At 41.1% G+C, this 24,299-nt stretch overlaps 1 protein-coding gene across 2 annotated transcripts in view; it reads right to left on the reverse strand.

The window, feature by feature from the left end:
- Positions 1 to 24,299, reverse strand: part of SCAF4 (SR-related CTD associated factor 4) — a 74,795-nt gene that overhangs the window by 39,965 nt on the left and 10,531 nt on the right. For both annotated transcript variants that reach the window (XM_050957089.1, XM_050957084.1), the window contains exons 2-7: positions 10,111 to 10,194; positions 9,462 to 9,506; positions 6,701 to 6,862; positions 5,749 to 5,884; positions 3,342 to 3,481; positions 1,913 to 2,089 (exon numbers count right to left, since the gene is read on the reverse strand). In XM_050957089.1, coding sequence (XP_050813046.1) covers positions 1,913 to 2,089; positions 3,342 to 3,481; positions 5,749 to 5,884; positions 6,701 to 6,862; positions 9,462 to 9,506; positions 10,111 to 10,194 — 744 coding nt within the window. The remainder of the gene's footprint in view (positions 1 to 1,912; positions 2,090 to 3,341; positions 3,482 to 5,748; positions 5,885 to 6,700; positions 6,863 to 9,461; positions 9,507 to 10,110; positions 10,195 to 24,299) is intronic.

Raw genomic sequence — 24,299 nt, forward strand, 5'->3', positions numbered from 1 at the left:
GGCCAGGACAGTGCCCAAGCCGTCTGTCTACCCATCCCATTGTTGCTGACCTCAGAGCTCCACTGAGGATCTGCATGAGGGCAATGACCCCTTGTGCCACAATCCCGGTGAATGGTGATGGCATTCGGCAGATCAGTGACAGTAACTTAGTGATCTACACCTGCCTGACACTTAGTGAGTGATCAGTTGAGCGGGAACAGGAGTGAGTGGGCTGCTGCGCTGGGGATCGGCGGCATGCCTGTGGTAAACCATACTGGCATTCCAGCAACAGGTAATAGATTCCTGAACAGGTGGCTCAAACTGCTGCAGCGGTGCCATACACTGGGAGAGCGATTAGGGCAGTCCCGGTACCGGGGCTGTGGGAATGGGTGCTGCACCTCTCTGGGTCTGCGTTGTTCCACTGGCAATTGCCTGCTCAAGCCCGAGGAGCGCTGCCCGGAGTCCGGGGACTGACATCCAGGACTCTGATGGGTGGGCTGACCCATGACCGGGATGTGGTGGCTCTGCACAGGTGAGCGCTGGCAGGACACTTCCTGTGGTGAGGAGCAATGTTACACTGATGGGGACTGTTGGAGGGGTGTCAAGGCAGATTTTCCCCTGAAGCGGAGCACCTCCATGGCCAGCACCAGTAGGGACAATGTCCTTCGTGGCCTGAAAAGCCTCCGGTGTGGATGGCACTGCCAGGTGTCGAATGCCTCTGCCGCTTCCTGGGGTGGTGGGCTGATCCTGTAGTGCGCTAGCCAGCTCAGCAGAAGCTGGGTCCTGACCTTCATCTGGAGGTGAAAAGCTGCCCTTCACAGGTCTTTGCTCCCCTCTGGCCCTCTCCTTCCCTTTACGGGACACAAGAGAACATCCGCTCCCGGCCTTCCTTTGCTTTCTAGCTGGTACCGGGGAGGGGGATCAATGCTGGTCTGCAGTCGGTGCCGGTGGCACACTCCACACCGAGGCCACGATGCTATGAGCGGAGTCTGATCTGGACGGTTCAAGTGCTGGTGTAAGTGCTGACTCCATGAGGAGCGCTCGGAGGCGAATGTCCCACTCTTTTTTTGGTCCAAGGTTTAAAACATTTACAAATGCAACACTGGTCACTAATGTGGGTTTCCCCAAGCACTTCAAACAGCTACTGTTGTGGTCACTGACTGGCATAGGTTTTCTGCAACAGTCACAGGGTTTGAAGTCCCGTCAGAAACTACAAGCTAACACTAAACTACAGTCAGGGAACTAAAAATTAACAACTTTTCAATAACTATATATGTCAAAAGTTCACAACGAGCAGTTGAGAGGAGTAAGCTTGCTGAGCTAAGGAGATGTTCCAGCACCATCACTGGTGATAAGAAGCAACCAAGGGTGGGGGGAGCCAGCAGAGCCCCTTATACTGCGGCATACACAAGCTACTCCAGACGGTGCCAGAGCATGTCCCCTACGAATACCACAGAGGGAAAAACTTCTGGCACTAGCAGATGTGGCGAGCACACACATCTACAATGGAATAGACATGAGCAAGCATTCGAAGAAGTAAAGTTTACTTAAAGAATAGATCTAACTGTTCAAAACTAGTTTTATTCAATTTTTGAAAGCAAGGTCAATCCTTAATACAGGAAAACAAGAAAACCAGTGATCTGAAAGTCAAGGGACCAGAGGGAGTTCTGATTTTTTTGTTCTAGCAGTTGGACGTTTGTGGGCGGGTGCATACCTCTCTGCACAAAACATCACTTGGAATATTTCAGAGCTCAAGGTGAAGTCCATGTGGCCCCCAACAACCAGACCTTTTCAGAGAGTCCCTGGCTTTGGGGCAGGGCACACGCACATCCCAAAACTGGGGATCTGCACTGACAACACTCAAAGGTGAACTTCCTATTAGTTATGATGTTAAAATGATCCTTATGAATATGAAGATCAACAAAGGATTTACCTTATCAAAAGAAGTTTTTTGCTCAGGTGGTGGGAAAGCAGCTTTTTGTTCTGGTGGTTGTGTTGTTGTAGTCTTCAACTGAGCAGTAATAGCCTGAACCTGAGCCATCACAGTATTATCTATGACTGGAGACTGGGGTTTTGGAGGCTGCTGAAAAGTCTGAAGAATCTGCTGAAGCTTAACAGAATAGATGTTAAATCAAAATGAGTTTTTCCATTTCAAAAAAATATGTCTGAACTACTGTTAACAGAATAAGTTACACAATATTTGTAAGACAGATACAAATATAAAAACGTAAACTAGACAGGTGGTTAGTTTTAAGAGGTCAACATACTTGTGTGCTGGTATAGCACTCATTTGTTTACTCTTGATAGTTAGATGGGTACCAGCAATGGATTTGTTGGGCAGGAAGTCACTAGGAAGCAGAAGGATATTCATAGAGACACTCTTGATATGTGTGGCCCTGCTCATCCTCCCCTGAGACAATCAATTATGTTCCTCCTAAAAACAGATTCTCTCTACAAGCCACATCAGAGCTCACTGGTTTAGTTTTTGCACTTTAGCCCCAATAAAGATAGTAAAATGGCTGTTAGTGCAGAAGGTGAACAGTGCCCTACACGCAATTTATTAGTCACAGGGGTTGTCTGTTGTAGCTGAACAGATGAAAGCATATACACAGAGTCATGACAAATATGAGAGAACATTATGAACAGAGTGAATATTTCCGTTAAGTCCAGGTTTGAAAGTTCTGTTTGCTCTAATTCAGAGGAGGATTTACAAATTGAGTAATTCAGGTCAAAAGCAAATTCAATGGATTAAGGCTGTCTCTACCCTTAAGGGAAATATGGTGTCATCAAGAAAAACTTAGATGCTTTGGAAAATCAGGTTAAGTCTAAAAACCTATCTGCGTTAAAAAGAATGAATGTTGGGAGTGAATTTAGAGAGCTTGTTCTGAATATAAAATCAAATCCAATGATCTAGGTAGAGAAAGTTTATATGATCCACAGGCCACCTTCTAGTATCTCAGAAGCAAATGGAAGATTTGCTTCTGAGAAGATCTTGCTCACTCTGCAAATGTTTGATGAAGGGTGCTAAGTAAAATATAGGAGAGAAAGGGTTTCTGGATAGTAAGTGCAATACACTGTTCATTACATTGATAATTTAACTGTGAGGGTTATTGGAATGTATCAGTGAATTTTCCACAAAAATATTGACATTACTGGATGTTTTACTCATAAAGACCACTGAACATTCAAATAAGTTATCTTAGCTCTTGAATTCCATATTTTTAACGGTTTTATTTGGGGGAGGGGCGGGGTACAGTATTATAGATTTTGTATCAAGGCTGTAGAAGCAACTGCTGTAACTAAGTTAGGTGATTTGTGAGAGAATTAAAATTACAATTGTAACTGAAATACAGATAGCTTACCTGTTGTCCTTGTGTTGTCTGAAATAACTGAGCTACAGCTGCAAAGGCATCAGAACTAGGCAATTGTGATACAGTAGGTACTGAATTAGCAGTGACCTGGGTGGGTTCAGATAGAACCTTTGCTGGAGAGGGTGGTGAACCTGCAAGAGAATTATATTGAAAACCAGTTCACTACAATTTAAGGTACTAACAGTCCACGTGTGTAATATAAAATATTTTACCTTCCAATGAAGAGAGAATACTCATTACTTTGTAAACTTAGCTATCCCCCTCAAAAGAATCGCTGATGTACATTAAATTCAGCCAAATCAATGTATCCGTATTCCGGTTTATACCACTGTGAACTAGGCCTGACAACATGCTCTAACGTTCTTTTAGATATCCCATTTACTATCTAGCACCTGCATGCTCTGTATTCAATGACAGAAAACTACGAATATTGGATCTCATAGGAGGGAGTCCAATGCATGAAACTTTGACCCAATGTTCCATTTATAGTATTACAGTTTTATTTTTTTTTTAAGAGGAGTTGAAGGTGAAAACTTACCTACTGAAATAGCAACTAACATTGCATATCAATACATTTGTAAAATAAGCTCCAACTGCAAAGTTTAAATTTTTACTATTAAATAATTCTTTCATTAAATAATTTATTCTAGGTTCCTATCCAATGGTTTATTTAAGGAGAAACAGCTGTCAGTGCCCCCAAAAAGTGAAATCAGTGGCAGCACTCCAGATGAGGATGCGCACCTCTGACAGAGGTAGCATACTGCGGACATGAACCACCACAGTATGTTGACCTAACTTAGGTCAACTCAATTTGTAGTGTAGACAAGACCTGGGTAAGTTTCCCAGACCTGAAGAAGAGCTCTGTGTAAGCTTGAAAGCTTCTCTATCTCACCAATGGAACATGGTCCAATAAAAGATATTACCACTTTGTGTTTCTAATATCCTGGGACCAACACAGTTACAACAACATTGCATATCACAATGCCTGACTTATTTGTATGAACATGTGGATCTACTGACAGTTTAAATAACTGCTTTCCCTTTCTGTAAGTCAACGCTGCAAACAACATTCTGAAAAATTTGTTTTCCCAGAAGTCAAATGCAAGATTAAATGTTTTGTAATGTTTCCAAGAGTGTGATTTTGCTCAAAAAAATTACATCTCAAGACTTGCTCAGTGCATGTATTCAGTTACACTGCTTGCTTATGGGACAAAAGTAAGTTTACTACTTTTTACTCTTTGCTGGATAGGCTCTGCAGTGCCATGACTGAGCTGGATTCTATTCCATGTAATGCATTAACAGAATTGTTTACTGCAGGGCCAAATTATTTCCTCTATTACACTTATGAAATCCCTCTGAAATCAGTAAGATTGCACAGCTAAATCTGAGGGAAAGGAATTTGGTCTGCTAGTTACCAGTGGCAGTACAGGAAAAGAAAAAAAAATACAGATCCCAGTCACATCTCAAAGTGAGTTTTGCAAGGCTGTCAGTGAGTTACTAGGTATAGCAAGAGATGTCTCTGAGCTCTGTTTTCCTGTATGTTCAGGAAAAGTGACAATAGGTGATGTCTTCCTAAACATTATTGAAAAACATTTCACAGAAGTCTTGTGACCTGACACTATGCCTCACTTATACCAATTTAAACCATGTACAATACTGCACACTATTCAACACCAACCCTTTATCAGAAATACAAACTGGGTATTCAGGATAAGGATGGAGATGTGTGCTACAGATGGTGGAAGGAGATAGTTCAGAGAAGGCAAAAGATTGAGAAGGGGAACCAGAGAGTGGAGAATAGGTGGGGTGTTGAGTGACAATTATTTTATTGCATTTTATGGCTTGCACCAATGTGTTATGCAGTCTAAATAACCTTACAAAAATCTTAAGGCGTTGCAACAATGCTGTGTAGGCAACAATACGCTGTGTAGGCAACAATATTTTTATATACTTTAGGGCATGACTGTTCTCCATTGTAAGATGTTCATACTTTACTGAATCAGATGCTTAAAAAGGAACACAGAATTATACACTGGGAAATAATAAAAAGTCTCACAGATACAAGAAGAAAATTAAGAAGGAAGTCATTTTTAGTGGGAACATTACTGTCAACACCCAATAGGTCTATACATACTTAGTTGTATGGAAAGACCCAAAGCCATATTAGCTCAAATTTCAATAATTTCCAATAACATAACATATGTATAAATATACAGCAGCAACATTTATTCAGAATGTGTTCAGATTCTTCTATATAATTTTTGTGATAAAAGTGAATTTTGCAGTGTGCTAGTGACCTTGGTTTACAAACATGAGGTACTTTTACCTTAGTGTACCAAACAGTAACAAGTCATTGGTTCCATAACTTTTAATTTACAAGTTGTACTGACATTCGTACCTTCATTATTTGTAGCATTTTCTGCCATTGGGGCTGCACTACTAGTTCCTGCTGCCATATCCAGGAGAGGCTGAATGATCTCTATTTTAAACACTCCATTTTTCTGCCAAAGGTTCAGGACACGAACTATCTTACTCTGTTCAAATAAAATAAAGTATTAATAAAGAACAAAATATTCCTAATGCATAGGCTCAAATTTTAGTTCCTGCACATAAAGAAATGGGTGACTGGATCAGTGGTCTTGTAGCATGCTCAACATTTAGACACAGCTTGATTCCCTGTTGCACAAGTTAGGAGGATCCACACTACTGGATCCCCCACTCCTCCTTTTTTGGGGGGCAGTGGGGGGTACACTAAGATAGCTTGTGCCACTCTCTAGCAAACTCCTCTGGCAAACCAAAAGAATAGCAGTGACAGAAAATTACGAGTTGCAGCCAGTCATATGGCCATTTAGGAGAGTCTGATGTGGCCTTTGGAAGAATCCTAGAAGGGGAAGGCAGTGAAAGAGCCAAGAAAAGGTGAGAAAAAGACAACAAAAATGCAGAAGTGAAGTGGGAAAGTCTGACAAAAGGGAGTGAAAAGAAAATGTTAGAACAGAGTTTTGAAGTTGGGGGTGGAGGGGGACAGAAGTAAGACTATCTGCATTTCTTTCAGCTACAAACACAATTAACTGCAACAAGTCCCTCACAAGAAGGATCCCTGAAAAGGAAATAGTTTTGGCATGGTCTCCAATTGGACAAAGGCATGAACACAAAGAACAGAAAATAAGTTAAAGAATTTATCATCATCAGGATCTCCACTGAAGTATTATCTCTAATATTACCACTACCCACACAAAGACAACTATAGCATTGCAGTCAAGGCAGAGAACCACCAAATTAGCTTTCACATAAGCAAGAACACACAATTAAGAATTCAGCCATTCAAAACATTCAAGAAGTTTTAGCTATACCTTGTCTTCAGATGGACAGAGATATAAATACTGGAATGTGGCAGTTATATTTTTAGAAAATCTTGGCCCAAAAACATCCTTGTCTGTTCCAAACTGGTGACGAGATTGACGAACAATAGAGTCAATAACATATAATCCAGGGACTTTATATTCTGGTTTGCACTGAAAAGATAGATTGTTCCCAGTTATTGCAGGATAGCATATATAGTACTAACAGCATAACCCCCCTAATGCCCCAACAGGTTTCAGAATCACTACAAGCAACCTGCACCTTGTACTTAATATTTTTCTGCAGGTCCCAATACAAAACTTGAATTCTAGTATTTACAGTTCTCTTTTAACCAGTACTATAAGGCTGTACACGGAGCTATATCTAACACTACTAAATCTAATAGCAAAATGTGTTAGTAATGTGTATCCTGATAAACAAAGTAGCTAAAATACTTATTTTTGAGAAAGATTGGCATGGCAATACAATTTAAACTTGAGTAAAAACACTTACATAAAGCAAATACTCAAAATATTATTAATCATGAACCATAACTATCCAGGCTTTCCTACTAATTGAAAGACAATCTACAGGAAAAAGAATGAACTGCAGCAAGCCTATTTAAACACATGATGCAGCAAAAGTTTTACTATTTAAATCAATTTTATACTAATTAATTTGGTGGGCAGGACAACGTAAGGACTGAAATGAGTTAAGATGATAAATATGTAAGAGGAAGTAGTGCATGAGATATTGATCTTAATAATGCAAAAAGCTAGTTCTGTTGTATGTAATAAAAAAGGTTGGAATAACTTGGAGAAAGCAGGACCACAAACAGTAGATACTGTGAAATGAAAATTGTTTAAATGAGCAAATGTAGAAATCAAGAATGTAAAAAAAGAGATGACTTCCATGTATTATATAAGCATTGTGTCCTGTAATGTTTCTAAATGCAACTAAAATTAATTGGTGGCAGAGGTAGAGAGAAAGGAGATACATTGGAACATAGGGCAGAATAGAGGAAAGATGTTTGTGTGCCTTTATGTAGTAAAGATTCACTGTCTCCCTTGCTACCTTAAGAAGCAGGGTCTGGGACTTGAACACAATTCCTCTCTTACTTTCCAATATAGACCACCACCACTAGGACATCAAGCTAGCTCTCTCTCGCTTTTCAGTCTCCTTCCACTAATTTAGAATTAATTAGATGCTTGAAAATAAAGTGTTTATCTTTCTGATGTTGCCTTTTTTTCATTTGACATATATAGCTATTATTTCTTGTTTGTCTAATGGAACTTAAATTAACATGCCTGTTGGTCTACTTTTGTGGACAGTGATGTATTTAACCTATTTTTCTAAGTTTTCAGGCACCAGAGTATAAAAGTTAAATTTTCTGGAAACATCAATCATAACAGTAGTAGTAAAAAGACACAATCAACTTGAAAAATTAGAAGAATGTGTGTTTCAAGCACTATATCTATCCTTAAATCCCACTGACAATTTCTGCGGTTTTACAATCACACTTTTTTGATCTTCTGTTGCTGTATGAAAGACTCACATGAACAGAGGGAAATTGTTGACTATATAGAAATTACTGTCAAATGCACAAAGAAAAAAATGCTGAAAAAAGTTCTCTCTAAAAATAGAGGTTTTTTTCTGATTTTTCAGTACAGTAAGTAGCCTTAGGTAACACTTGTAGTATTACTACAGTAACTCCTCACTTAACGTTGTAGTTATGTTCCTGAAAAAATGTGACTTTAAACGAAACGATGTTAAGCGAATCCAATTTCCCCATAAGAATTAAGGTAAAATGAGCGGGTTAGATTGCAGGGAATTTTTTTTCCCCCAATTATATATATTATATATATACACACATACACACACACACACACACACACACGTGTATAAGTTTTAAACAAACAATTTAATACTGGTACACAGTGATGATGATTGTGAAGCTTGGTTGAGGTGGAGGAGTCAGAGGGTAGGATATTTCCCAGGGAATGCCTTACTGCTAAATGACGAACTAGCAATTGGCTGAGCCCTCAAGGGTTAACTCTCACACTCTACAAGGCAGCAGGAATGGAGGAAGGGGAGACAGCATCGCAGACAGACACACACCGTGTGTGAGATGTGCATTTCCCCTTTAAGTACGCTGACCTTACTATTAAGTACACTGCCTTGTTAATTAGATCAGCTTGCTGAGACCGCAGCTGCTTCCAGCAAGCTCCCTCCATCCCGTCCTGAGCCCTGTCCTGTGTCCCCCCTGCTCTATGGAAGATGACGTAAGCGGGGTGCAGGAGAAGGGGGGAGAGGGACACCCTGACAGCCCCCCTCTTCCTTCCCTTCCCGCCGCACAGCAAGCAGGAGTCTTGGGAGCAGCTCCCAAGGCAGAGGGCAGGAGCAGCACATGGCAGTGCGGGGAGGGACAGCTGAACTCCCGGCAACTGCTGCACAGGAAACTTAGGAGAGAGGGGAGCTGATACGAGGGCTGCCGGTCCACCCTGGTTCCAAGCCACCACCAGCTACCTGCAACAGGCTGCTCTTCCTGCAAGCAGTGGACAAAGCAGGAGGCTGCCAAACGACATTAGAAGGGAGCATTGCACAACTTTAAACGAGCATGTTCCCTAACTGATCAGCAACTTAACAACATTAACCAGGACGACTTTAAGTGAAGAGTTACTGTAGTTAATAAAAAATAGAGATAGAGTTGTGGATGTTTAAGTGCCCAGTATCCCATTAAGTAAATATTAAAAATACTATAAAAGCACTTACCTTTTTGATAAACTTCTCTACTATCTGGACTACATGCTTGTAGAGCTGGAAAAGAGATGTGTGATCTGTTTAATCATTATCTGATTTACAGTGACGTATGATTTCAGAGGTATTTTAATTCTTTGTACATATTAACAATTAGGAAAACAAAAATATTCTAGTGTGATGCATTTCATCTCAAACATTCCTTAAAAAGTTTTCATGGAGAAAACTGACCATGCCATTGGAAGCATCTCACATCACACATACATAACATGAAGGCAGTACTATTGTGACAACTACTTTTTCCTTTGTTTTTAAATTTTTTTTGTTAAATTTGATGTGATGGGATGTAATTATATGCTACATTTTGATTTTATCATATACAAATCATAACAAGACTGTAAATCACAGCATCAGAAAATGACATTTTCTTAAAAGCAAGTTGGTGTTATGGTTTTGCAGAGATATTGGCAGCATAACTCAAGATAAAGAACGTTCACTCACTTTCCTATGGAAAAAAAACCTCCGAAAGTCAAATAAAAGAAATCTTTACCAAGCTATACAATTTTAGAAATCATGTAAAAGATATGCATTTTTTAGAAATCAAGTACAATCCAAAAATAATGCTACTAGTATGGTCTGAATTTCTATTTCCGTTTTTCTTTACCTTAATAGCTTTAATGGCAGCTTTAGTAATGAGAATCATCTTTGCTCGGGAGATAGGAGGTTTCATCTCCATGAGTGAGAAGAGCTAAATAGAGAAAATAAATATCAAAAAAAATTCTGAAGGAAGCAAGCAAGTCTGTCAACCTAACAATCAATGCAGGTTCTTGTCAACTGTTATGCAACCAAGATTGTGTAATAACAAGGCCTGAAATCAAGAGATTAGTCACTTCAACAATGCTATTACTGACTTGAAAGCCAATGCCTGAAGTTGTACAATCAATGTCAGGGTTTTGTTTTTTTGTTTTTTGGTTTGTTTTTTTTTGGGGGGGGGGGGGGGAAGAGGGTTTCAAAGCCCCATACATGGATTTAGCGGCTGTTGTCAGAAGATTTCATCTGTGTCTGACTTACCAGTTACGAAACTAAGTATACATTAATTCCCAAATTCTAAACTATTTCATGGAAACTATCTGCAACCAAGGGAATAAACTGTAGTTTGACTTAAAGTTAATTAACCTGATCATCATCAGTTTGAGCTTGATCTTGCAGTTTATACTTCTACACAGCTCGGGAGTCCAAAAAAGGTTTTCCTATGAGCACAAACTTTTAACCATTGAGACCATCACAAACCAATATCTCATCTCTTACTCATCCTGTTACATATAGGTATAGCAGCATATATGTTAAATATCTTCTGTTTAACATTCCTGAAATAGTAAGGGTGAAATACTACCACAGAAACTAACTGCATCAATTGCTTTGGAAATTTTCATACACTGAACTACTCTTCATGCTAATATTACACAGAGGGGAAGTTATTTATAAGTTCCTCAGAAATCAGAGCCAAGATTTTCAAAAGTAACTAATGACTTTGGATGACCAGTGTGAGGCATCTCAAGAGCCTGATTTACAGGATTAACTAATTTCTTCAAATATAATCTAAGCACAACGTTTCTGTTTTAAGTTGTCAGTGTCATTCTATTACCACCACCATTCAAGACAAAAAAAGGCCTGACAGTGTTAAATTTCTTTAAATACCTACTTAAAAATTAATTTTAACTGTAACGGGTTTGTAAGTGGTAAGAAAATTCATTAGTATCCAAAATGTTCTGTAAATTTGGGGAAGATACACTGTATTCCCCATGCATAATAAAACAGGGATTCAAACTACTACAAGGACAAAATCAACTCAATCTTAAAATGTGGATCCACAACTGACACCTCTATAATTTAACAGCACCTGGTGTGTGAAAAGTTAAAAACTTAATGGAACCATTTTCTCTTAGAGTCAAGGTATTTAAAAAACACACACACAGTACTCTACCTCTTCAAGGTGATAAGCATTACCCTGAAAGGCAGAGTAATATTATCTCCATTTTGTACGGAGGGAAAGTTATAAACCCGGATTAAGCCTGGGTCTACACTACAAACTTATATCAATATAACTACATTGCTTAGGGGTGTGGAAATTCCAGAGCCCTGAACAACACAGTTATACCAATCTAACTCCAAGCGTAGACAGTGCTATATTGATGGGAGAGCGTCTACCATTGATACAGCTACTGCCTCTTGGGGAGCTGAAATACCTGCGCCGATGAGAGAAACTCTCTTGTTGGTGTATGCAGGTAGCATCTTCAATAAGCGCTACAGCTATGTCACTGCAGCGCTGTAAGTGTAGACAAGCCCTAAGTAATTTGAACAAGATTATAAAGCAAGTAACAGATCCAGGAGAGGAAGTTCAAAGATCTTCTCTCCTTGTGGGCACAGAAGGGGTGAAGCAGCACTCCTCCCCACCCTCACCCACCACCTAATCACAGTAGAATTCTCCCACTGTCCACACAGCAGTACTTCAGCAGTCTGAGGAGTCAGTGTTATAGATTCGGAAGACAGTGAAGCCCTAGAGACAACCACTGTTCAGGTGGGTAGAAACAGGTGCAGAAGGGAGAAGAGAAACAACCAACAGCTACTTCAAACCAGCACTATACTGTGTAGCTTTTGCTAATAACTATACTGAAGTCTAAATACACATAGATCATCTATGTCACAGTAAGTTATTTCACCTTAAAGAATAACTCACAAGAAAGACTATATAACCAAAGTTGCCCAAATATCTTAAGAGATAACAGAGTTTTGCAAGGCAGTTCTCCAGGTGAAGGAGGAGCAAATACAGCATCTGTGGGATAAGTGACTGTCTGTAGTGTGTGTGTGTTTGGGGGTTACTTGCTGTGTGCTGAGCTTGTGTTTGTCAGTCTGTTTGTTTGTTTGTTTGAAGGACCCTGTGCTGTGGCTGGCAGTTGGAGGCCCTGAGCTTCAAAGGAAGTTTGAAAGCTCAAAGCCTCTGGTAATTAGCTGAGCCTTAATCAGTGGGCGGGGCATTAACTCAGGCCAGGGCTTTATAAAGCGGCACACAAGCGACCAGGAGCTGCTACCAGGGAGTTTTGCAAGGGAGTTTGGAAGGGGAGTGGGGGTCCCGTGTTGGTCCTACCTGTTTCCTGTAGTCCCCTTAAAACCTATAATCCAAACCATATTCCAAAACCCCTTTCTTTAAACCACCCTTTCATTAATTAGGAGACAATGCAGGCAGAAGCCCAGCAGCAGAGTGGGGGCTATCCAGTTTATTACGCTGAGTATAGCATGTATGATTACTTGCCCTGTGGGTGGGTGGCATATGTGTGCAGTCGGTGCAAGGAGTTCCTGGCTCTCAGACACCACGTACGGACTTTGGAGGCCAGGGTGGCGGAACTGGAGGAGCTAAGAGACACAGAGAGGTATGTTGAGGAGGCTTTCCGGGACACTGTAGAATTGTCCCACCTCCGCTCAGACAGTCTCTGTGCTGTTGAGGAGGAAGAAAGGCCCAGGGAAGCAGGGCAGTCAATGGGAGCTGAGGGAAACCTTCCCATAATTGGGACCCTCATTCCAGATGGTGCTGAGGTTGCCTCTCGCACTGAGATTACCTCTCCGGTGGAGGGAACTCCAGTTGCTAGGAAAAGGCAGGTGTTAGTAATGGGAGATTCGATCATTAGAAACATAGATAGCTGGGTTTGTGATGACCGGGAGAACCGTATGGTGACTTGCCTGCCTGGTACGAAGGTTGCGGATCTCTCGAGGCATCTAGACAGACGTATGTGTAGTGCTGGGGAGGAGCCGGTGGTCATGGTACATGTAGGTACCAATGACATAGGGAAGGGTAGGAGAGATGTCCTGGAAGCCAAATTTAGGCTGCTAGGGAAGAGACCGAAATCCAGGACCTCTATGGTGGCATTCTCAGAAATGCTCCCAATTCCACGTGCAGGGCCAGGTAGGCAGGGAGAGCTTCAGAGTCTCAATGCGTGGATGAGATGATGGTGTAGAGAGGAGGGGTTTACGTTCATTAGGAATTGGGGAAACTTTTGGGATGGGAGGAGCCTATACAGGAGAGATGGGTTCCACCTAAACCAAAGTGGAACCAGACTGCTGGCACTAAACATTCAAAAGGTTGTAGAGCAGTTTTTAAACTAGGAGATGGGGGAAAGCCGACTGCTGCAAAGGAGCATGTGGATCGGATACAGACTTCTCTTAGGGGACAGTCTGAAGATAGGGAATCTCCAGGTTATAGTCAGGAAAGAGGACGAAAGAGGATAATGTAAGGGTTGGATCAGATGATAAACAGTCACATAAAAAAAGAACCTGGCACATCAGATAAGGGCAGAAAAATTAACAGGGACAAGTTTTTAAAGTGCTTGTACACAAATGCTAGAAGTCTAAATAATAAGATAGTGAACTAGAGTGCCTTGTGATAAAGAGGATGCTGATATAATAGGCATCACAGAAACCTGGTGGACTGAGAGCAATCAATGGGACACAATCATTCCAGGGTACAAAATATATTGGAAGGACAGAACAGGTCGTGTGTGTGGGGGGGGAGGGGAGGAGTGGCACTAAATGTGAAAGAAAATGTAGATTCAAATGAAGTAAAAATCTTAAGCGAATCCACATATTCCATAGAATCGCTATGGATAGAAATTTCATGCTCTAATAAGAATATAACATTAGGGATCTATTATCGACCACCTGACCAGGACAGTAATAGTGATGATGAAATGCTAAGGGAAATTAGAGATGCTATCAAAATTAAGAACCCAATAATAGTGGGGATTTCAATTATCCCCATATTGACTGGGAACATTTCACTTCAGGATGAAATGCAGAGATAAAATTTCTCGATACTTTAAATGACTGCTTCATGGAGCAGCTGGTATGGGAATCCACAAGGGGAGAGGCAACTCTAGATTTAACCCTGAGTGGAGCGCAGGAGCTGGTCCAAGAGGTAACTATAGCAGGACCACTTGGAAATAGTGACCATAATACAATAGCATTCAACATCCCTGTGGGGGGAAGAACACCTCAACAGCCCAACACTGTGGCATTTAATTTCAAAAGAAGGAACTATACAAAAATGAGGGGGATAGTTAAACAAAAGTTAAAAGATACAGTGACTAAAGTGAAATCCCTGCAAGTTGCATGGGCCCTTTTTAAAGACACCATAACAGAGGCCCAACTTCCATGTATACCCCAAATTAAGAAACACAGTAAAAGAACTAAAAAAGAGCCACCATGGCTTAACAATCATGTAAAAGAAGCAGTGAGAGATAAAAAGACTTCCTTTAAAAAGTGGAAGTCAAATCCTGGTGAGGCAAATAGAAAGGAGCACAAACACTGCCAGCTTAAGTGCAAGAGTGTAATAAGAAAAGCCAAAGAGGAGTTTGAAGAATAGCTAGCCAAAAACTCCAAAGGTAATAACAAAATGTTTTTTAAGTACATTAGAAGCAGGAAGCCTGCTAAACAACCAGTGGGGCTCTTTGACGATCGAAATACAAAAGGAGCGCTGAAAGACGATAAAGTCATTGCGGAGAAGCTAAATGGATTCTTTGCTTCAGTTTTCACGGCTGAGGATGTTAGGGAGATTCCCAAACCTGAGCTGGCTTTTGTAGGTGACAAATCTGAGGAACTGTCACAGACTGAAGTGTCACTAGAGGAGGTTTTGGAATTGATAAACTCAACATTAACAACTCACCAGGACCAGATGGCATTCACCCAAGAGTTCTGAAAGAACTCAAATGTGAAGTTGCGGAACTATTAACTAAGGTTTGTAACCTGTCCTTTAAATCAGCTTCGGTACCCAACGACTAGAAGTTAGCTAATGTAACGCCAATATTTAAAAAGGGCTCTAGAGGTGATCCCGGCAATTACAGACCAGTAAGTCTAATGTCAGTACCGGGCAAATTAGTTGAAACAATAGTTAAGAATAAAATTGTGAGACACATAGAAAAAACAAACTGTTGAGCAATAGTCATCATGGTTTCTGTAAAGGGAAATCATGTCTTACTAATCTATTAGAGTTCTTTGAAGGGGTCAACAAACGTGGACAAGGGGGATCCAGTGGACATAGTGTACTTAGATCTCCACAAAGCCTTTGACAAGGTCCCTTACCAAAGGCTCTTACATAAATTAAGCTGTCATGGGATAAAAGGGAAGGTCCTTTCATGGATTGAAAACTGGTTAAAAGACAGGGAACAAAGGGTAGGAATTAATGGTAAATTCTCAGAATGGAGAGGGGTAACTAGTGGTGTTCCCCAAGGGTCAGTCCTAGGACCAATCCTATTCAACTTATTCATAAATGATCTGGAGAAAGGGGTAAATAGTGAGGTGGCAAAGTTTGCAGATGATACTAAACTACTCAAGATAGTTAAGACCAAAGGAGATTGTGAAGAACTTCAAAAAGATCTCACAAAACTACGTGACTGGGCAACAAAATGGCAAATGAAATTTAATGTGGATAAATGTAAAGTAATGCACATTGGAAAAAATAACTCCAACTATATATACAATATGATGGGGGCTAATTTAACCACAATGAGTTAGGAAAAAGATCTTGGCGTCATCGTAGATAGTTCTCTGAAGATGTTCGCGCAGAGGCGGTCAAAAAAGCAAACAGGATGTTAGAAATCATTAAAAAGGGGATAGAGAATATCTTATTGCCCTTATATAAATCCATGGTATGCCCACATCTCAATTACTGTGTACAGATGTGGTCTCCTCACCTCAAAAAAGATATTCTAGCACTAGAAAAGGTTCAGAAAAGGGCAACTAAAATGATTAGGGGTTTGGAGAGGGTCTCATATAAGGAAAGATTAAAGAGGCTAGGCCTCTTCAGCTTGGAAAAGAGGAGACTAAGGGGGGATATGATAGAGGTATATAAAATCATGAGTGATGTGGAGAAAGTGAATAAGGAAAAGTTATTTATTTATTCCTATAATACAAGAACTAGAGGTCACCAAATGAAATTAATAGGCAGCAGGTTTAAAACAAATAAAAGGAAGTTCTTCTTCACACAGCGCACAGTCAACTAGTGGAACTGCTTACCCGAGGAGGTTGTGGAGGCTGGGACTATAACAATGTTTAAAAGGGAACTGGATAAATTCATGGTGGCTAAGTCCATAAATGGCTATTAGCCAGGAAGGGTAAAAAATGGTGTCCCTAGCCTCTGTTCATCAGAGGATGGAGATGGATGGCAGGAGAGAGATCACTTGATCTTTGCCTGTTAGCTTCACTCCCTCTGGGGCACTTGGCATTGGCCACTGTCGGTAGACAGATACTGGGCTAGAAGGACCTTTGGTCTGACCCGGTACGGCCGTTCTTATGCTCTTATGACAGGCTCTGATACAGTTTTTATTTTCTGCTGAGCACTTCTGACAGCACATGCCTGATCCAAAAGCTCCTTCCCTCCTGCCTTTCCTCCTCTCCCAGGTCCCACTGCAAAAATCATAGTATTGAGTCTGAGAACAGGTCAGCTGGCTCAGGCTAAAAATAGAAGTGTAGAAGTTTGGGCTTGCTGGAGCCCAGGCTCTCAGTTATTTCCCCTTGTGGGGTCATAGAGCCCAAACTCCAGCCCAAGCCCAAACACCTATACTGCAAATTTACAGCCCCACAGCCTGAGCCTGAGTCAGCCAATACAAGCTGTGCCATGCACCTTTTACTGAAGCATAGACATACCCTTTGTGGAAATGCCACTCTTGCTCCCCCCTCCAACCTAAGAAGAGGTGCACCACCACTTTTCATCCTCTCCCTTTTAACTCCTGCCCTCTGTCATTAAATCCATTTCTAGATCTTCCAGTCTATTAAATTGAATGTTTGGTGCTCTTTCCCTACACTGTCCTTGGTATTTGACGGCATGTCTACAGTATTCCAGAGTTCAGATTAAGGGGATATGAATATCAGAGCACACCAAAGTGCTGCACTCTAACTCTCCAGTCTGTACACAAACTTATAAGGTCTCAAGTTTGGACGTCTACACAGAGAAATTATAGCACAGCACTCTGGTGTGCCCTGCTAGTCACATTCCCATAGTCTGAACTGTGGGGCAAAGTAGATAGGCCCTAAGTCGCTGTTTACTATGGGCAGCAGTATGTAATTGATTCTTGTGATCGAAAAGCCTGCAAGTCTCAAAATATCCTATACACATGGAAGAGTTCAAGGTAAAAAAAATACAGCTATATTTCAAAAAGAAAGAAAATAAATGAGCTATTATATAAATTAATCTATTCCTCGGGGCTGTGTAATACATGAATCAGGACCTAGTAAATATCAGTTTAAAAGGCCCAATACCAGGATCCTCATCTCCAACAAGAACCCATTAGCCAAATACAACAAGGGAACAAGGAGAATTCTCTTTTGGACAGTTTAAACTAAAATAGAATTGTAGCCACCATATTAGTCCTTTTTTCTAGTATATTTGTTTAAGTCTGAGATCCTGGTAAGATGTTTAATAGCCCATTTCAGAGGCTGTCAGATTAGTCAGATTTCTCCTCTCTTTCCAATTACTAATGGAAAGAAAAAACAAAAGTAAATAGGTTTAGTTAAATAACTAACAAAATCATGGACTAAATACTTGCAGTCACAGCCACCAAGCTTTCAGCATAGTTACCAAAATGAAAAAACCCAATATTGGCAGTAATTAAATACAGGAAGAACAAACAAGTACATGCTTGTTTCCTTAACTAGATTCCTAGTCCAGAAAGTATTTTTCTTTCAACAGCATCTTCCTTCAGGAGCTAGTAACCCAATAACAAAGAAGAGCCAGCCACCACTTACAGCTGTTGAATCCATTCTCTCTGTGCTATCATCAATCTCTCTGTGCTATCATCAATCCTTTGAGATAATTTTTAATCCAGGAGTTTGGATGACCCTTCCACACAAGGAAAATTCCAGCTCCAGATTGGCTTGAACCAGTCAACATTTCAAACCAACAGATACATTCCAAGCTAGAATCCACCTCTGGCTGCCGAGAAGGATTAGTATGGCTAACTAAACATTTTGTGTCACCTGCTGGTCAGCTTCACACAATGAATGTGTTTCTTCCCTTTATCATTTTGAAGCTCAGTCTCTTTTTTGCTAAATTATTACACATTCCTTCTTCGAAGTCACTGTTGAGTGAACAAAGAGAATGCCAACACTGATTCTCCTGAACTTTAACATAAAAATATTGAAAGACAAAGTAACCATTAGCATGGAGATTTCTAAATTCTGCTCCTCACACCTGCCCTTCATGGTAGAACATAAAAGCAGATGTAGCTGTGGCCAGGAGGCTGACAGAAGGAAAGAAGAGTACAAGAAGCCAGTGTTGTACAAAAGGAACCACTTCTTTCTTCTCATAGACCAAGGAGGAGTTGTTCCAGCCGAGAAAGCAACCAGCCTCCCACCATGGAAGCTTGTGTCAAGGCACTGTCCTCAGGAACAGTAGTTATTTCAGGAGTATAATAAAAAAAGAACAAGGAACTTGCGGAGTGCAGAAGGTAGCCATGGACCCAGGAGGAGGTAGGAGCCAAGCCTGAAGATCAGGAGACCGCTTCTAGAGACTGATATGATACAGCCAGGAACCAGAGAAGGATTCAAGTAGCAGACAAGGACCCAGCAGGTAGGAAGTGGGAAACCAAATATGAAGCAGTGTATGAGGTAGGAGTAACATGGGGCCATTATCTAAGGAGCAAGAGAAGCAGGAATTGAGGCCTGATAATTTTTTTCTTTTTTGTGGATTATTTTAACAAGGACCTTGAGGAAAGCAGGGCTGGCCAGAGGACTTGGGAATACTGCCTGTATTGCTGCAGATAGCACTTCCCAAGCAACAACAGCATGAAAAGAGTGAAAGTGAGTAGGACACCACAAGCAATATTCCCAAAGGGGACTCTGAAAGTGCACACATGGGGAAAATGGGGGTGGAAAGATATGGATCAAATTTAAATGCAAGTCTAAATTAATGAAGACAAGTTTTTTAAATAACTGCACCTACAATTTGTAATTAGCCCTTGGGATGGAACAAACAAAAATCTGTTTCCTTCCCTAATAATTTTCACATACTCCATTAAAATAAAACATGGTGATTTGCAATTTTAGAGTTGATTATGATTGCTAAACTGTGGAAATTATATAAAAATGTGGCAAAACCGTGTTTTAAATAAAAAACTAATTGTGTGTTTACAAACTTTGTTAGTACCTTTTTAAATTAGTTTTGGTGTAAAATCTCACTGTTACAAGAGGGATGTGTTACAGTAAGGTTTATGTCCTTTCCACATACATGAGTGGGATGTCCCACTAAACTTTGGATCTTTTGTTATATACATTGAACCCAAATCAGGGTACACGCAGAAAAGCTATATTGTCACAAATCAGTAGAGAAGAGCATCATTCCAATAAAATTACCTACAAGAAATGTCAAATTTCTCAATTTAAAAAATGTCTTAAAATTCAACATCTTAATCAATTTAAGAAACAGCACTTGGATAATCATGTAAAAACTGAAGTTTTTACTTTTTATGGCAATGCATATTTGATAAAATTAGCCAAAGACACACCAATTTGAAGCTTTAGAGAGTACTTTAAATTGACTACCTCATAACAGGGATCTTTCCCTACAAGCCTCTCTTGCGGGCAAACTGGACCTAAAACAGTAGATTTTCCTCCTTCCTCACTCTGCAGTGGAGCCAATCATTCTATGTAGATCATACTTTAGATTTCATAGCTGTTCCCCAACCCTATCCACAGCTACTGATTTCATAGACTAAAGAAATGAGAGGTGGAGCCAAACTCCTCTCTCAGCATGTTCCATTTCCTCCCCTTTCCCCTTGGTTGCTTGGAGCCACAGGTACTCAGTTTGGCAAATCAAAGCCACACCTCAAATCAAGTTGAGGCACTGGGCAGGGAACTGAGTAACAAAATAATACCCTCATCATCTAGGATGTTGAGAAAAAAAAGTCAAGGTAAAGACAGAAGTAAAATGAAGCTGCTTTATTTTAAAAGGGATACTGTCAGCCTGAAGACCATGGAGGGTTGAAGTATTATACACCTGCTCTTGAATTCTGCTGATTTCAGTGTTTTTAAAATATATGTTTCTCTCTCTCATTTTATTGTGAGGGCGTTTCGCACAATAGGGAAAACTGACTATGTACAATGCTGTCAAATCCATGAAGTAAAAAGCTGAAAAGAAAATTTCACTAACCTTTCACTTAATAGTAGTCTTTAATTGTTACTAGTAACAATAGTAGGAAAAGAATGTGATTTTTATTTTGCACAGTCTCAAATACTATCCCCAAATTAGAGTTTAACAGGAAATTCCAAAAACTTATGTACATTTGAAAGTCAGTGTGTGGTGGGAGTACAGCAAGCATGAGAGCCTTTTTACAGACAAGTAAAATTAAAGCCTTGCTTTTCTTTTTTACTGCTACTTCTGCAACCTACTGTGCTATGAAAATGAAAGCAATATTAAGTAGCTTACTGAACTTAAACCAGCTGAACATAAAGTACTTAAATTCATATGCAATCCTGCATACTCTTCCTTAAACTGTTAGCAAATAAAGTGTTCAGTAAAATATTCACAAAACCAGTGCTCACAAAGCTTAGGGTACGTCTACACTCAGGATTATTCCGATTTTACATAAACCGGTTTTGTAAAACAGATTGTATAAAGTCGAATGCATGCGGCCACACAAAGCACAATAATTTGGTGGTGTGCGTCCATGGACCGAGGCTAGCGTTGATTTCTGGAGCGTTGCACTGTGGGTAGCTATTCCGTAGCTATCCTATAGTTCCCACAGTCGCCTCCGCCCATTGGAATTCTGGGTTGAGATCCCAATGCATGATGGTGCAAAAACAGTGTCGCAGGTGATTCTGGGTAAATGTCGTCACTCATTCCTTCCTCCGTGAAAGCAATGGCAAACAATCATTTCGCACTCTTTTTCCCTGGATTGCCCTGGCAGATGCCATAGCATGGCAAACATGGAGCCCGTTCTGCCTTTTGTCACTGTCACCGTACGTGTACTGGATGCCGCTGACAGAGGCGGTACTTCAGCGCTACGCAGCAGCATTCATTTGCCTTTGCAAGGTAGCAGAGACAGTTACCAGTCGTTCTGTACCATCTGCTGCTGTCATGGGTGCTCCGGCCTGACCTTCGCTGAGGTCGGCCGGGGGCGCAAAGGCAAAAATGTGAATTACCCCCCCCCCGGGTCATTTCCTCCTTTATGTTGTATCTAAAAATAGAGTCAGTCCTGCCTATAATATGTGGCAAGTGTACTAGAAAACCAGTGTATCAGAGAACCAGAGAGCACAGCCGCTCCGTGTCAGATCCCACAGAAATGATGAGCTGCATGCCATTCTAATGGGTGTCCATGCAACAACTCCACCCGTTGCTTCCCTCCTCCCCCAACCCTTCTGGGCTACCATTGCAGGGTCCCCCCATTTGTGTGATGAAGTAATAAAGAATGCAGGAATAAGCAACACTGACTTTTTAGTGAGATAAAATGAGGGGGAGGCAGCCTCCAGATGCTATGATAGTCCAGGCAGTACAGAATCTTTTCTTTAGACATGAAGGGAGTCAGGGGGGCTGATCAGCCCCCAGTTGCTATGATGAGGACGGTTACCAGCCATTCTGTACCATCTGCCGGGAATAACCGGGAGTCATTCCTATTTTTACCCAGGCGCCCACGGCCGACCTCACCTGAGGCCAGCCAGGAGCACTCACGGGCTGATGACGAGGACGGTTACCAGTCCTACTGCACTGTACCATCTGCCACCGGGGAAGGGAGGGGAGAGGATGCTGCTGTTCATTGCCCCAGCACTGTGTCTACCAGCAGCATGCAGTAGACATACTGTGACATTGAAAAAAGTCAAGAAACAATTTTTTCCCCTTTTCTTTCATGGGGGTGGGGGGAGGGAGAGTAAATTGACGAGATATACCCTGAACCACCCCAGACAACGTGTTTGACCCTACAGGCATTGGGAGCTCAGCCAAGAATGCAAATACTGTTTTGAGACTGTGGGGACTGTGGGATAGCTGGAGTCCTCAGTACTCCCTCCCTTCCTCCATGAGCGTCCATTTGATTCTTTGGCTTCCGTTACGCTTGTCACACAGCACTGTGCTGTGGACTCTGCATAATAGTCTGGAGATTTTTTTCAAATGCTTTGTCATTTCGTCTTCTGTAACGGAGCTCTGATAGAATAGATTTGTCTCCCCATACAGCAATCAGATCCAGTATCTCCCGTACGGTCCATGTTGGAACTCTTTTTGGATTTGGGACTGCATCGCCACCCGTGCTGATCAGAGCTCCACGCTGAGTAAACAGGAAATGCAATTCAAAAGTTCGCGGGGCTTTTCCTGTCTACCTGGCCAGTGCATCCGAGTTCAGATTGTTTTCCAGAGCGGTCACAGTGGTGCACTGTGGGATACCGCCCGGAGGCCAATACTGTCAATTTGCGGCTACACTAGCCCTAACCTAATATGGTAATACCGATTTCAGCGCTACTCCTCTCGTCAGGGAGGAGTACAGAAATCGGTTTAAAGAGCCCTTTATATCAATATAAAGGGTCTCGTTGTGTGGATGGGTGCAGCGTTAAATCGGTTTAACGCTGCTAAAATCGGTATAAACGCATAGTGTAGACCAGGCCTTAGAAGGAGAAGAGTTACCACCTCATTTTCCAGGCTAATAAATACAACTAAACAAGAGGAACTGAACTTATGAACATTACTGGACTTATAATAGGTAATGTCAAATAGGCAACAGTCAAATTGACTAACTTACAAATGTCAATATATGTGCAAAAGGAGGAAATAATGTAGGGAATAATCCTATGGTGGCAAGAGAATGGACTGGATGACCTACTAGGTCTTTTTCATAACTCAGCGCAAAAGCTGCCCAGGCTCACATCCAAAGTTTAAAAAAAGTACTCGACAAATTTTCCCTCATAGCAAAGTATACAAGACTTGCATTAATTTCACTCTGCAACTTATTTTGAGGACCAACTATGTTTGGAAGCAGCAGAGGAACAGTGTTCTGAGACAAAGAATAAAAAAGAATTTTTTTATCCATGGCTTGATCTTAGAACCCCAAAGAAAAAGTCCAAATCTGTACATAGCAGATCCCAAAAAGAGTAGCAAAACAAAACATAAGAATTCTGTCAGCTTCCCTCTGACAAAAGCTGTCTTTTGCCGACAAAATTGTGGAGCTCTACCCACTGCAGTGCCACTTTTGGTGACAAAACTCTTCAGTTTTGGCGACAAAATAAAACCATCTTGATGAGAGACGAAGTTTTTTTCAGAAAAGTTAGAGACAAAGCATCAGTGTACATGTTACCATTATGCTGACATAACTGGCCTCCCCCAGTATCCCACAATGCCTGCCGTGAACGCTCTGCTCATTGTTTTGAACTCAGCTGCCCTGCAGACATGTGCCTCTCTCCTTTCAAAGTTCCAGAAGCTATGACATTCCTCAGCATGGGAGCTCACAGAGCAGCTCAGGAGGCTGTGGGAGAACTTAAGAAGGAATCAGAACCATTAATGTGGAATGGTGGGACTTCTCTACACTATCAATTTACAGCACTGCAACTTTCCCGCTCAGGGGTGTAAAAAACAGGTGATCAAAGCCCACAGGTAAGTCAAAAACATGAAGACCTGGGAGAAGGGTCAGAATCTGGGGGGAGCATGGGCTGTTAAGAGTAGAAATAAGGAAGAGAGAAGACAGAACTGGGGGTGGGAAGGAAATCAGATCAGTATCTTAGATGTCTATATACTAATGCGAGAAGTATGGGGAATAAGCAGGAAGAACTCAAAATGCTATTAAATAAACACAACTATGACATAGTTGACACCACGGAGACTTGGTGGGACAA

This window comes from Gopherus flavomarginatus, chromosome 1 (assembly GCF_025201925.1).
Source record: "Gopherus flavomarginatus isolate rGopFla2 chromosome 1, rGopFla2.mat.asm, whole genome shotgun sequence".
Lineage (NCBI taxonomy): Eukaryota > Metazoa > Chordata > Testudines > Testudinidae > Gopherus > Gopherus flavomarginatus.